This window comes from Miniopterus schreibersii (assembly GCF_964146895.1).
Source record: "Miniopterus schreibersii genome assembly, chromosome: 6".
In the NCBI taxonomy this organism is placed as follows: domain Eukaryota; kingdom Metazoa; phylum Chordata; class Mammalia; order Chiroptera; family Miniopteridae; genus Miniopterus; species Miniopterus schreibersii.
Window position 1 is genome coordinate 39266432 of NC_138107.1, and position 14496 is coordinate 39280927.

At 36.8% G+C, this 14496-nt stretch overlaps 1 protein-coding gene across 4 annotated transcripts in view; it reads right to left on the minus strand.

The window, feature by feature from the left end:
• Positions 1-1250: 1250 nt before the first annotated feature.
• The window catches only part of CEP162 (centrosomal protein 162), a 53550-nt gene continuing 40304 nt past the window's right edge, over positions 1251-14496 (minus strand). For 3 of the 4 annotated variants that reach the window (XM_081140990.1, XM_081140991.1, XM_081140992.1), the window contains exons 22-27: positions 12205-12417; positions 10527-11179; positions 9129-9270; positions 8068-8166; positions 5964-6098; positions 1251-1784 (exon numbers count right to left, since the gene is read on the minus strand). In XM_081140990.1, the coding sequence (XP_080997116.1) occupies positions 1578-1784; positions 5964-6098; positions 8068-8166; positions 9129-9270; positions 10527-11179; positions 12205-12417 (1449 nt within the window). In that variant the 3' untranslated portion in view covers positions 1251-1577. The remainder of the gene's footprint in view (positions 1785-5963; positions 6099-8067; positions 8167-9128; positions 9271-10526; positions 11180-12204; positions 12418-14496) is intronic. The other variant, XM_081140993.1, reaches the window with a different exon arrangement.

Below are 14496 nucleotides of genomic sequence, written 5' to 3' on the forward strand. Positions count from 1 at the left end.
GGATGGGTGCAGCTATAAATACGTCTGGAGATTAAAAAACCACACAGAGCAAATGATAACCAAAATAAGATTCTTCCACATAGAAAATAGCAAACTATAATTAATGCTTTTTCTACCCTCTTAGGAAAAGGACAGTAAGACATTAATTGCATTTCTTATATTTCATTTCCACATTTCACATTTGCTATCCATAATTTCACCAAGACCCATTTCACTTGTCCTCTATACAGTACTTCACACTGTAATTATTATTGTAGAATTGCATTTATTAGCCTGTGGTTATTGAGCACTTGGAATGTGGCTAATCCAAGGTGAGATGTGTTTATAAATGTGAAATATACCAGAATTTGGAGACTTAGTATGAAAAAAATAATGTAAAAACTCAACTTTTATATTCATTTTGCCTATATTAGATTATATAAATTTCCAAAATTTCATTTTAAAAATCTTTTAAAATGTGGCTACAATAAAATAAAAAATTACATGTGGCTCACATTAATTCTACTTCAACTGGACAGTACCGGGCTAGAACATTTGAAAACAAAGTGGCGATAGCTTTAACTTACCAGTATCTTAGATATTCACTATCTGCTTTTAGAAATGGGAGTTGCAAAGTAAAATAACAATCTGGCTACTTTTGTGCATGCTTTTAGTTTTTTCCAATGAGCATATATTACTTTTTAAATAGAGAAAGTAAAATGTTATATTCTGTCTACAGTCTTATAGAGTTACAAAAACTGGACTAGCATTTAAGATGTAGCATAAAACAATATCAAATCCCCCTATTGTGAATATATTTTGCACTTTTTTTTTTTTAAATATATCTTCATTGATTTCAGAGAGAGGAAAGGAGAGGGAGAGAGAGATAGAAACATCAATGATGAGAGAAGCATTGATCGAGCCCGCAACCCGGGCATGTGCCCTGACAGGGAATCGAACCCCGATCGCCTGGATCCCAGGTCGACGCTCAACCGCTGAGCCACGCCCGGCCGGGCTATTTTGCACTTCTATCAGGTGAAAAAAAATGAGGCATGTAGAGGTAGGAGTGGAAACCTGGGAGAACATGAGGTAGTTAACTGTCTACTTGTGCAGAAGTTATAATTCTCATCCAATTATTGTGGGAGCTCTCCTGCTCTGGTGACTGGCGATGTGGTTGCGCCAGATTCGGTGCTCACTATCCTGTGTTTCCAGGAGAAAGGGGAGCTGTTTTCTGGCACCAAGAATTAAGAATGCACACACAGTCAACAATGGCAGAGTATGTACATTTTTTTTTTTTCATATCTCATATAAGTGAGAACTTTTACTATAAAATTCACTGATTCTAATCACCTGACATAAAGAGACTTGTCCATAAATTATTTAAAATGTGACTGGTTAATGATTTTCAGTAAAATACACCTTAATGCCCTTTTCCTTACTGGTTAAGGGCAACTTATTTTGAAATGTCACTTCTGTGTTGTTTTCTGGCAACATACTGGACCGCTTGTTGTCAGTAGCCTTCTCTGACAGGGGCACAATCCCAGCCATCATGCACCTTCAGGCCTTTCCAGCAGGTCCTATGAAATCTGAAGTTCTAGTTAATGCTCGGGTGCATTCACTTCATCTGCAAAAGCAACTGGCACCACCACTCCCTGCCGGTGCAGCTCTCGGAGAACATCTAGTATCGAGTCTAATTCTGTGCGGAACTTGTCCAGCTCACGATTCTTCAACTGTGCGAGTCTTTTCCATTTCTCAATTTCTTTGTTTTGCTCAGTTTCCACCACTTGGTGTGTCTGCTGTATTATCTGTAAATAAAACAGTTCCATATTACTGATAGAGTTCACAGTGGGGGTGGACACTTAATAATCTTGAAGAGCGGAAGTGGGACAATGCTGACAATGGCAAGCCGGTGACCTGGAAGGAGAAGATGGGGAGCTCTACTTATGGGTTTCACTGTGTCAATAGACAGACTTGCAGGTGAAGATGGTGAGAAGAGGGAAATTTAGTATCTAATTCTAATAGGGAGTTTTACTGTCTTTTTTTTTTTTTTAAGCTATGAATGATAAGAGTACCATTTAAAGCATCAGAAATTATTTCTAATACCTTGGTATGAATCCAAACATCCTTCAAATGATGTTCCTTTTCAGAACAGCACTTGGGACGCAATTAGGGCAGTTTTAATATGTCATCACAATCATCCTAGAACTAGAAACAGTGATAAAAGCACACATGTAGCATCCATCAAGTGCCAGGCTTGGTTTTAAGTATTTTACCCATGTTAATGTCTTTAATTGCACCAACACAACTAGAAGGTAGATTTTATGTGTTTACCTGCATTTAACAGGTGGGGAAATGGAAGCACAGGTAAATAAAAAAAAGAACAATTTGCTTCAGGTTCATTCACACACCGCCCCTGGGAAGCAGCCTGTCCCCAGGGTCCCTGCTATTAATACCACACTAGACTGCCTTGCTGCTGGGGGTCAATTTTTCCAACCCTGTCAGGAACCTTAAGGGAATCATCAGGCACGAGCATTACAATCCACAGAAAGCTAGATATACAAAAACTAGTCAAGGGCAACAAAACCAATAATGTTTCTAAATGTTCAACATGTTGAACATGTCCAATATAATTTTTATCTATAATCCTGCCTTGCTGTAGAATAACTTCATAATTGTAAATAAAAGCACTTCAGAAATAGTATAAACAGGTGTTTACATAGGGGAACACAAAATGCTGCATAAATTTTCAATTCTAGGCTAACACCATCACCTCATAGTTTCAAAATTTCCTTCTTCTGTCTTTTTTGCTGCTCTGATTGGATGAGTTTCACTGTCCTGTCTGAGTTCACTGATCTTTTCTGCTCCATGAACGCCTCGACTGTATTTTTCAGTACAGTTACTGTATTCTTCAGTTCTGTAACTTTTATTTGGTATTTTCTTATATTTTCTCTTTGTTGAAGTTCTCACTTTGTTCATTCATTCTTCTTCCAAGCTTGGTGACTATCTTTATGACCATTATTTTGAACTCTTTAATAGGTAAATCACTTATCTCTGTTTCATGAAGATCTTTTTCTGAGGTTTTATCTTGTTCTTTCTTCTGGAATATATTTCACTATTCATATATCTTGAGTTTGTTAGTTTCTACACATTAGATAAAACAACCACCTGACCCAGTCTTGAAGAAGGGCATCATGCAGATGAACCTGTCATTCAAATGCCTTACTTATCCTAGTTCTCAGTTTTCTCTCCGTTGGGGGCATGTCAAGACCTGTTGGTGTCTCAAAGGGTTGACTGGAAGCCAGACCCTCAGGCAGCAGCTTTTAAAGTATGCAAATATATACTCTCCTGTGGGCCACCAGGGATAGCAACCTAGAGGTGTCCCTTGGGTGGCAGCTACAAAAACTAAGGTGCCAAATAAGGGTACAGGCTCCTTTCTGGAAGATATTGGCAAGTTGTAAGGCAAAGAGGAAGAGGGGAAAGATGGCTCCCACCACCCTTGTCCCTGGAGAGTATTTCTGTAGGCTTCCAGATGTGTGTTGGATTAGATGCCTGCCCCTCAGGCCAGTGCTTTAAGTTAAGCAAATAAAGCTCCCATAGAGAGCCTGGGGCTTTTTAGTCAGCTGCCTCTGCACCCAGCTCCGTGGTGGGGTATGCACCAGGCCTTTAAGAGCTGTTTCTCAGTTCGTTTCTCAGGGGTCTCAGAGAAACAAGCCCCATTGCCTTTCAAAGCTGTATGTTGTGGGGGCTTATCTCTCATCTCTCAGATCCATGTCTTAAAAGTTCAAGTACCCAATGTGAGGTTCAAGCTCTGCTCCTCAGGGAAAAGATCTGGGTTTTGAGCTCCCTCTTGATTGTGGGTTGCTACACTGGAGGTGGAGATTTATAGTGAGACTTTGTCTCAGCCTCTCTTGCCTGCTTTGGTGTGGGTTGTTGCTTGTTTGCTTGTGTGGGAGTTGCTCAGCTAGTTTTGTGAGTTCATGAACTTTTTAGTCACCTCATCTCCAGTGGTTGAGCCCCATAGATTCTGTCCTGAAATCCCCATGAGGTGAGACCTGTGTCGGCCTCCCCACAGTGGTGGGGAGCTGGATGTTCACCTTTGGCTCTCTTTCCCACTAGAGAAAAAGTAGGCCCCAGGGAGCCTTTTGGTGCAGCAGTACCCTGGCCTGTGGGAGGGGCGATGCTGTCAGAGTGCAGCTGTTCCTTACCCTTCTTAATGTAGTGCTCTTGGTCTCCGGGGGATAAAAGGGTACTTCAGACCCACCCCTGTGTTCTGAGACTTTTCACAATTACTTGTTTATGAATGACTGCTAGTTGGTCTTCTTTTGAGGGAAACTGAGGTCAGAATGACCAATGTTGCCATCTAGGTGACATCCTAATTTAGCATTTTACTATGAAACTGAAATCCATTACCTTCTCTATAAATCAAGGATATCTTTAAAATCCTACTACATTTTTGTTTTAGCAAATGCAAGTCAAAATTTATAAACTGTATTATAATATATAAAGGATTTTTCAATAAATACATTAACTTATTAACCACATATTTACAATACTACATATTTGTCAAATACAGTATGTGACTATAACAAGAAAGCAAGCAAATGTTCAACATATTTATCAACAACTTATGACCATTTTCTAAAACAGGCATTAAAAAGTGACACCTAAGGGTGGGATCTGGGTAAGTGGTGATGTACTGCGATGCCTTAACTCTACTGTGGATGATGATTTTTTGGTATGCAACGTTTTGTTTTTTTTCCTTCCTTTACTCCTCACCTGAGGATATTTTTTCTATTGCTTTTCAGAGACAATGGAAGGGGAGAGAGAGAGAGACACATTGGTGTGAGAGAGACGCATCGACTGGTTGTCTCCCACACGTGCCCTGACTGGGGCACAGATTGAGGCTGCAACCCAGGCACATGCCCTTGGTGGATTCAAACCAGGGACCCTTCAGTTCATGGGCAGGTGCTCTAGCCACTGAGAAAACCAGCTAGGGCTGCAATGTGGTTATAAGAGAAGTCCACAAATACAAGTCTAAGAGTAAGAATGAGAAACACATTTCATTAATCTCTTTGTTCTCTATTTCACATTTTGTAGTTTCTCTAATGATAAAAAGCTGGAATCTTGATATGATTAAACAGACCTAGGATTTCTCTGTGGAACTCAGGTCAATTATAAAGCTTTCCATGGATGTGGTAATTCTTGTTTGCAAAAAATGTATAAACTTATACTGTTTTAGAATGAGTGTTTGTGTGCCACCCCGCCTTGAAGCCTTAACTCACAGCGTGGCTGCATTTAGGGCAAGGAACTAATTAAGGTTACATGATTAGATTAGTAACTTTATAAGAAGAGGCACCAGAGAGCTCTCTTTGTCTCTTTACTTCCCCTCTCCCACCCTGCAGTACATACACGGAGGAAAGGCCATCTACAAGCCAGGATGAGAGCTTTCACTAGAAAATGAACCAGCTGGAACCTTGATCATAGAATTCTAGCCTCCAGAACTTAGAAAATTAGTTTTTTAAGCCTCCTAGTTTATGATATTTTGCTGTGCCAGACCAAGCCGAATAATACACTGTTCAAGCAAAGTTAAATATCATCATGCCCTTACTTCTGCCATTTTTATTTCTATTAATTCATGTTTGTGATTAAGTACAGTAATGATATTACTAGTGCTTTTCACATAATAATTTAAATGATCACATTTTAATGTAGATTTCTTACATTTAATGAAATAAACTTTTTAGACACCTACTAATTAAGAACATGATACAAGTTGTTCCACTATTTCTTCGCATATAAGGCAAACCAATCTTCAGATATTTGAGATTTAAAGTCATTTTTCTCTTAAAAGCTATATATTGTTAATATTAATATATAATGGAAACAAAGTAAGTTTCGCTAGGGACGATGAAGCTGTATCGCAAACTGGAGGTACTTAAAAGTGAAGAACTAGACACATATGTCAATGAGATTTGCTACTTTACCTGTTGAAGTTCTTGCTCTCTCTGTTTATGTCTCATTTCCATCTGTTTAATTTTCTTTTCTAAGCCCATGAAATGTTTCATCTCTGGTGTGTGGTTTTCTTTGGCTTCTCTCAATTCTTCTAAGAGTTTTGTAATCTGAGGTATGAAGTAAATGAAAAACTATGATAAGAAAATAATTCATTTTTAACAGGTGGTCTTAAGTAAGAATGTTAACCCCATCTTCTTTGTGTAAAATTTCTCCGGATAAGAGGCTTCTTGTTAACAAAGGTATCTTATCTTTTTTAAAATGAGTTTTTATTGATTTTTAGAGAGAGAGATAGAAACATCAATGAGAGAGAAACTTCATCGATCAGCTGCCTCCTGCACACCCCCTAATGGGGATCGAGCCCACAACCTGGGCATGTTCCCTGACTGGAAATCGAACAAGCGACCTCAGTTCCTGGGTCAACGCTCAACTGCTAAGCCACAGCGGCCAGGCAGCAAAGGTATCTTGAGTTCTTAGGATAATTACTAGCTTTCCTTCACCAGGTCCAGGTAGTAAAGGGTCATCCTAGATCTGAACTGACCTTCCATTCCAAAAGGTTTCAGATAATTGGACCACCTTTCCCTCCCACATATGCCAGGCTGTTTTTTGGCATTCAAAATTAAGCTGGGCACTTTTCTGGTGTATTCAGCTTTGCTACAAAGTATTTGTTAATAAAGTGATTACTTTTAAGATTAAATAAATAATATAGAAAGAGTTCAGTAAATATGGATCCTTCTTTTGTCAACTCCCTATAATCCTATTTGTATTTCTCTTCTGGCTCATATAATTTTTATAATTCATTCCACGAATAAATGTATGCATATAAAATAGAGATAATGTTAAGGAATAAACTTTCTATGCTTGCTGCTGTCTTAGGTTCTGGGGTTGGAGAGATGAAAGACACATGGGAAGTTATAGTCTAGGATAGTATCTCCTTTTTCAGACCATGGCCCACAGAGAAAATGGTAATATTTTGTCACCAGAGAGTTAAATGGAGATGATCTGAAGGATCTTTTTATTGGGCTTGATGAAACAATTAGTTGTATTTTCTTTATAACATATAATTATAATTTACTAACATCAAAAGGCAAAATAATTAACAAATTAAAATAATTAACAAATTCAGTAATGTTTTTACAAAGAAACACCCAGTACCTAATAACACTGATAATACTAAACACACACACACTTCCTAAATTAGTTTAAAAAATGTAAAAATACAAGCAAATTAGGTGAGAGGCAAATCTAAATATTTTAAATGTGACATTCCTGACCACCCCCTCTCCAAAAATGCAGACTTTAATTGGATGATTTGCAGAAAGGCCAGCAGAAATTTGGTTCAAGAAAAAGAACAGAGAAAATTTTTCTTCATTTGTATCTACTTAAATGCACCTTTAAGAGTAATAATTAAAGATGAATATTTTTATAAAATTCTTGTATTTTAGTGAATTTACCCTATGAAAGTAACTGGATATATAAGCAAAGATGCATGATCAAAAATGCTTCCTGTTAAATACTATAGAAAAAAATGGTAACAACCTCAATGTCCAACAATAGGGGCTTGGTATCCTCAGATACTAATTTTTCTTAGTATCAATTTTTTTCATCTATAAAATGAGAATAATAGTATCTAACCCTTTGGGGTTATGGTAAAGAACCACAAAAAGCGCATGCCACAGTGCCTCATTCATACTATGATTATTATGGTGAGTTTCCAAAATATATTTCCTGTAAGTATACATTATTGGTGATCCAGTATCACTGTCATGATTATGTTACCTATTTCCTAACCAAATTAAATAGTTTTAGTACGTAATGCAGAAATAGCTTTAACCATCCAATTTTTTCTCCTAAAAAAGCAAACAAAAGAACCAACAATCCTACTTCCCCACTGCCCAGAAAATATCAACATCTGGGAAAAGCAGACTTTCCATAAACAAGTTATTAATATTATCTTGACGTGATATTTTTTGGTTATGTCTATTTGTACATTTAAGTTAAAAAATTTACTGATAAATATGAATATGATTGAAATGGCTAAGAGAAGCTTATGTTAACCCAATATTTTTGTTATCTTACCTCTTTCTGTAGGATTTCTTCTCGAACTTGAGAAACTACAAGAGACTCTTGTTTATCCTGCAGCTCATTAACTTGATTTTGGAAATGTTTTATAAGTACCTAGGAAATTACGTTAGAAGTTCTAAGTAAAGAAAGTTCTTCCTTGAACATTTGAAAAATATAAGAAAGCCAACTAATGACTTTTGTTTGTATTAAAAAATAAAAAAGATCCTAATATTTTAAAATTACCAAGTTCTAACATAGAAATAAACTGCCATAGGAATAAGTTCACTGGATTAATTAAATTCACTGGATAAACTCATTTTGATTCTTTCAACATTTACTATAAAGCATCACATATTACAAATTAATGACTATGTAACTACTTGGCTTTTTTTTTTTTTCTTTTTTTTAATCTCTAGTACTTTTCTTCTTAAGGCCTGAAAAATACCTTTTAAACCTCTATAAAGTCTAAGCATTTTGCCTGGCCAATGTGGCTTGGTTGCTTGGAGCATCGTCCAGGGCACATACCCAGGTTTCAAGTTCGATCCCCAGGTGGGGCACGTGCACGTGTGGGAGACAACAGGCTGATGTTTCTCTCTCTCCCTAAAAATCGATAATAAAAAAGTAAGCATTTTGACGAAAGTGGCCAACATTATCTTTGTACTTTGTGATTAAGTAGAATAGCTTTTATAAAAGAGCTATTTACTAAATAAAGATAACACAAGCCTAATATCTGTGAAATAAATGTTAGTCTCATATTTTTAGACCAAGAAATGGAAATAACACAAATATTTCCATTAAGAAGCTTAGGAAAAATTCATTTTTCATCTCTGTTTTACTTTTACTGTTTTTATGATCAGACTACGTTGAATTCCACTTAACTCACAATTTGCAATAGTATATTTAGAATTCTAGGAAAATAAAATTTATGGCACTATGGCATAATGATACTACTTTCCCACCTCCTCTAGACCTATCCGTACTATATAATCACTTAATATAATGTTTACGTTGCACACTGAAAGTTTGTTGAAGTAACCTACCACTGAGCCACACAGGCTAGGCTTAAAGTCACCTACCTCTTGAGTTGCTATTTTACGATTTAGTTCAGCTACTTTGGAAGCGGAATTTTCTACTGCATTTTGGCAGAGGAGCTTCTCTATTTCCCTCTGATGGGATGCTTTGAGAGATGTGATGTGTGCTGCAGTATCTTCCTTGACCCTTTAGAGCAAACCAAAGAAAACCACAGATAAAAGCAGCTCTTGAATCTCTAATTCAGAGTTAGCACAAAAATAGTGTAAGAAGCCTAGAAGTTACAGAAGCAAAGGGAGAGGCGGCCCCAGTTACTACTGTGCTAGGTGACTTACACATTACTTACTGCCTATGAGTTCTTACAACCACCACATGAGCTCACAATTATTTCCTGAATTTTATAAGGGCAAATGAGTTTAGGAAAGAGTGATGTATCTAGGGTCCCAGATCAGTAAGTTGCAGAGCTGTGGTTCAAGCAGGAGAGTTGAACCTTAGAGTCCAGGCCAGGCATTCCACTCTACCCTCAAGCTGGGGCTGCACTTTCTGAGGGAATCAAAGCTTCTAAACATTCTGTAAGGATTTAAAGCAAAGGGCCTACCATTTTATCCTTTAAGAAAAGCTCATATATCTTGCTCAATTCTTATTTGGATAATCACAACTGTTGCCTTTAAAATCTCCAATGCTTTGTCTAGGCAACATTTTCCAGTTTTGGGTCCATTCATATGACTCTGGGCTAGCTGCATGTTTTGAGAATAAAATTATTTTTACAGTAATTCTCAGGACACAGAGTAACTGGGAGTAATTAATTTGGACCGTTAAGTGTGAGGGACTACTCCTGTGACAAAATTTATGCATTCAGAGGCAGTTTAGTAAATGGCAAAGGCAGTATCGTCAACAAGGCCAAGGAAAGTGAGGATGGAGAGCTCCGCTGACTGGGAAAGGACATTACTGAGACCAGGTTTAAAATAATGGTGAGGATGAGAGCCACATTTAAGAGGAAGTGAGATGGAAGAAAAGAGGTTTCTTGCGGACAACTGGTACAGAGAGGACGACTACTAGAACCTGGTATGATCAGGTGAAAAGTTTGAGCATGTGAGAAACCTCAGACGAAGGGGACAGGAGACACTACTTGGAGATTGAGGAGGAAAGGGATGAATGGCTGCGATCACAAGATTAATTTGAAGAGTTACTAGCATCACTTAAATGCATGTAGAAACAGACAAGGATGGTCAGCCCGAGGACATGGCTGGTTCTAGGTGGACATGGAGATCCAGGTTCATGAGAACCTGGCTTCCAAAAGGTAGAGAATCTTGCTCTGAAACAGATCTATGCTTAGCAATGTCATACAATTTCTTAAAATTTGATTATGAATTCAGGGTATAACTATCCAGAGAAAATACATCTTGTAATTTAAAAACTTTTATCCTTTTGTCCCCATATATTACCTTTTCATGGAATTCTCAAACTGGTTCATAGCTACTTCAGATTTCATCTTCAGCTCATTCCTCTCCAAAATTACTCTCTCTAGTTCATTTTTCAGTCTGCAGTTTTCTTGTAAAACCTCTGATATATGGGAGTCGGTAAAAGTGTGTGGTTGGTAAAGCTTGCCATCGAGGGTTCCAGGGAAGGAGTTAGCATTTCCTTTACCTGGGTGCAAAACATCCTTCTTCGCCCTTTTTGCAGTCATTTCCTCTCTACTCTTGGAGTTCTGATTAGATAGCATCACTCTTCTCTCCTTCTGAAGCCTCTCCACAGTTTTCGAAAGGTCTTGGATTTCTCTCCCCTTGGCAGCCAGCTCCTCATTGAGTCTTACCAGCTTTGCTTTAGCATGAGCCTGTTCCACCTGGAATTCTATAGACCGGAAATCTTTATCATCTTTATCATTTTTCTTGAGTTCTAATTCAGCATTCTGATGTTTAAGCGTGTCTACTTCAGCTTCAAGGTTTCTTACAGTGACTTGATGGGCTTCCTTGATGTCATTGAGTTCCTTCTCTAGTGCTTTAACCCTGGAGTTGTTGTCATGTTGGTTCTGGGATGCTTCCTTCAATTTGTGGGCAAGTAGCTGCTCTTGCTCCTCTAGTCTCTGTTCATACTGAATCTGAAAAAAAGAATCTGTGTAATGTCAAACCAATGCTAAAAGCATTTCACTAGTTACTGAAGCCCTGCATCCTACCAGGACCCACCTGAATCCTTCCTGCAGATACTCATTACACATTGTGATGCCTCCAACTCTGTGTTCCCTGAGTCGGTCAAATGCACTGAAGTCCTAATCTTTGCAGGGCAGAACATTATATATCCTCAATATGTCATATAATTTTGGGATTAATGTTGCTTCATAAACGTTAACTTACATGTTTTTGTAGACCCCAAAGCCTATTTTAAACCTCACAATGAAGCCTATTATTGTACACCCTTCTCTATGCAAATTGATAAACTATATACTCTTTAAGGATAAACAGGAAAAGCAATTGGGGGTACTAAAGTCTTTGTAAGATATAGCACATTTTCAGCTTTCATAGGAAGTAAGTCAGCCAATTTGAAATCTGTAACCTGGAAATTTTTATTATAAATGAAATAACCTCAACAGTTTACTCTGTGGAAAGAGGCACTGATAGTATTTGTTCATTCATTCAGTGAATATTTATTTATCTATGACTGAGTGCCAGGCACTGAACCAGATTCTAGGCATAAAGAAAGTCAGCTCTTGCCTACAAAAAGTTCACAGCCTGGTGAAAAGAGTGATACGGAACAGTTTCAATGTCCTAAGATAACTGTAATAATGGACCTTTGAACAAGTACATTTCAGTGAAAGTATTTTCAACCAAGGTAATCTATACTGAATACATATCAGAGATGCTTTACTCTGCCTTTTCATGACTTGACTGGCACTAATTCTAGTATCTCTGAGAGGGGCTTACATAAAGATGATCCTGTGCTTGGTTATTTCAGGTCTGAAATGTTACAGAGGACAGAGAGGATGGATCTAGGTTGCTTTTGCATCTGACACTCGTGGGGAGGGTTCTGCGGGAAAGGATGTTTAGAGCTACTTGTTAAAGTGAGATCCAGGAAGGTCCAGCCCCCAGGTCCATCGGCGAGCCCACCCTCTGGCTACCTGGCACTTACTTTCATCTTCTGGAACTGCTGTTCCATGGTACGAAGGCTTCTCTTTGCTTCCTCGTCTCTGCCCTCCAGCTCAGCTTCTAGCTTCTTCACCCGTTTTTCCATAAACTCCGCTGTATTTCTATCCACGGTATCACCAGCTGCTGATGCAGCCAGTATTAAGGCAGGTAAGGAATTAGGGTATCTTCTCTTTAAAATTCCTTCCATTTCCTTAACCTAGTAAAATATTTTTGTATATATGTAAGTTTGCAAATATATAATTAAGCAGTTTAATACAGATTATGCTATGTAAGTTATATCTAATTTCAAAGAGATGCTTATATCTCAGGACTGAACTGAATGCACAGAAGCATGAATTTCAAATTTTACATTCTTAGATTACCTGGTTTAAAAACCCTACAGTATAATGCCTAATTGCGTACTTGTGAATTTAGAGAAATCCTAAATTCATTACATTCATTTGAAATAGATCTTGGGATTATTTTGCTAGTAATAACCACTCTTTTTGAGGACAAAGCTCTTTTCCCTTTTTTTCTACAGATCCCCTCAAATGATAGTTATGTTATCTACCAACTGAAGTATTATATGCACACAAATGTGCAAACTTATTGCAATAAACATACACCTTCCTGCAACAATCTCCATCCTACCCTAACCTCCCTCCAAACGAAGTTTAATCTATTTTAAAATGACTTCAATTAGGAAGGAGGATTAGATGACAAAAACAAATGTTCATTTAGTCTATAAAACAACAAATTATAGTCTTTCTGTATGAGAGAATGGAACCAGGGTCCACAGAAATTAGAGTCTGATTTTATATATGCATGTGTGTGTATACCTTTTTTTGTTAAAGGTATTGTGGTTAAGATATCTTTGAAATAGTAAATTCTTTAACAGTTTTCTAGCCTCTGAGGATGCAATCAAGTAAATAAAATAGCACCTAAGAGGCAGTCTAGTGCAGTGGTATAAAGAACATTTGTTGTTAAGACAGTGCCACTAGCTTTATGACCTGTGTCAACTCCTCAATCAAAATCTCTTTTGCCTCACCTGTAAAATGGGGATGATAACACCAATTTCACTGCACTGACACAATTGAGGAACAAATGACATTTATTTTGATAAAGTGCTTAGCAGAGTGCCCAGCATATAGTGAGGGCTTGATTATAGTAGCTTTTATTGTGATCTGGTGTCAAAATGATTGCTGATGCTCAAAATCCTCTTTATAAATTGAACACTGTTCATATCAGGCATTTAAGGGAGACATCATTTGCAAAGTTAACAGCAAATATTTCCATTCATAAAAACTGCTTGCACATTCATAGACATACCCTAAACTGGGATACATCCAGATATAATATTAATAACTTATTTTATCTGCAAAACTTTCAAAGCTTTGCTTCCTCTGATATTTGAAACTCAGTTATTTGAATTAGATGTAAGCATATAAAGGTATATACATATATACCACATGTATTAAAAAGAGATCTAAATTTAAGAACTGAATTTGTTTTAACATTGTTTTAACTCATTTAAAATTTTAAGAAATATTTTCCATCTGATTTTGATATCCTGAAATGTATATTACATTTTGGGGGGGGGGGGGAATCAGATTTTATTTGTACCTTCTTTAATTTTGCTTTTTAATATTATTCTTGAATCACTAATACTAGTGTGGCTGACATACAAAGTAAATTTTTGTTCTTAATTCTCACTGGAAATTAAGTATGGAATATTCCATTAAATAAAAGCATGAATAAATGCATACAATCTGAAATTTTCATTATAATATGCATCTAATTAGCCCCATTTTTACTTATGTGCTCTTTAAAACAGGAGATATATTATTCTTAATTAATCTATTTCAGAATATATGGCTCCAAAATGATCCTGAATATATTTTGATGTCTTGATTATAAAATATATATTAAGGTTTAAAATCATTAGGACAGAAATGTTCATGGGACTAGAGTAAGACCTCAAATGTACATGCAGCAAACTATACAAAATACTATGAAGGATTTTAGAAATATATAACCTAAAAAATAATAAACCAATAATTTTTTAATGAAAGTGTTAATAAAAGAGGGAGGTTACTTTTATAAAGCATTGTATTTCTGGTCAATATTTATCACCATTTCATATCTTAATTTTGCTATTAAGCATGCTTAGTATTTTTCTCACACATTCAGTTCTACATTATTTCTTTTAAAATAAGTTTATCTATTAGAGAAGTGTTTCCTTTGGTCTTTTTTCTCTCAGAATTCTGGATGGTTAATTCAAGCAATCCTGGACTAT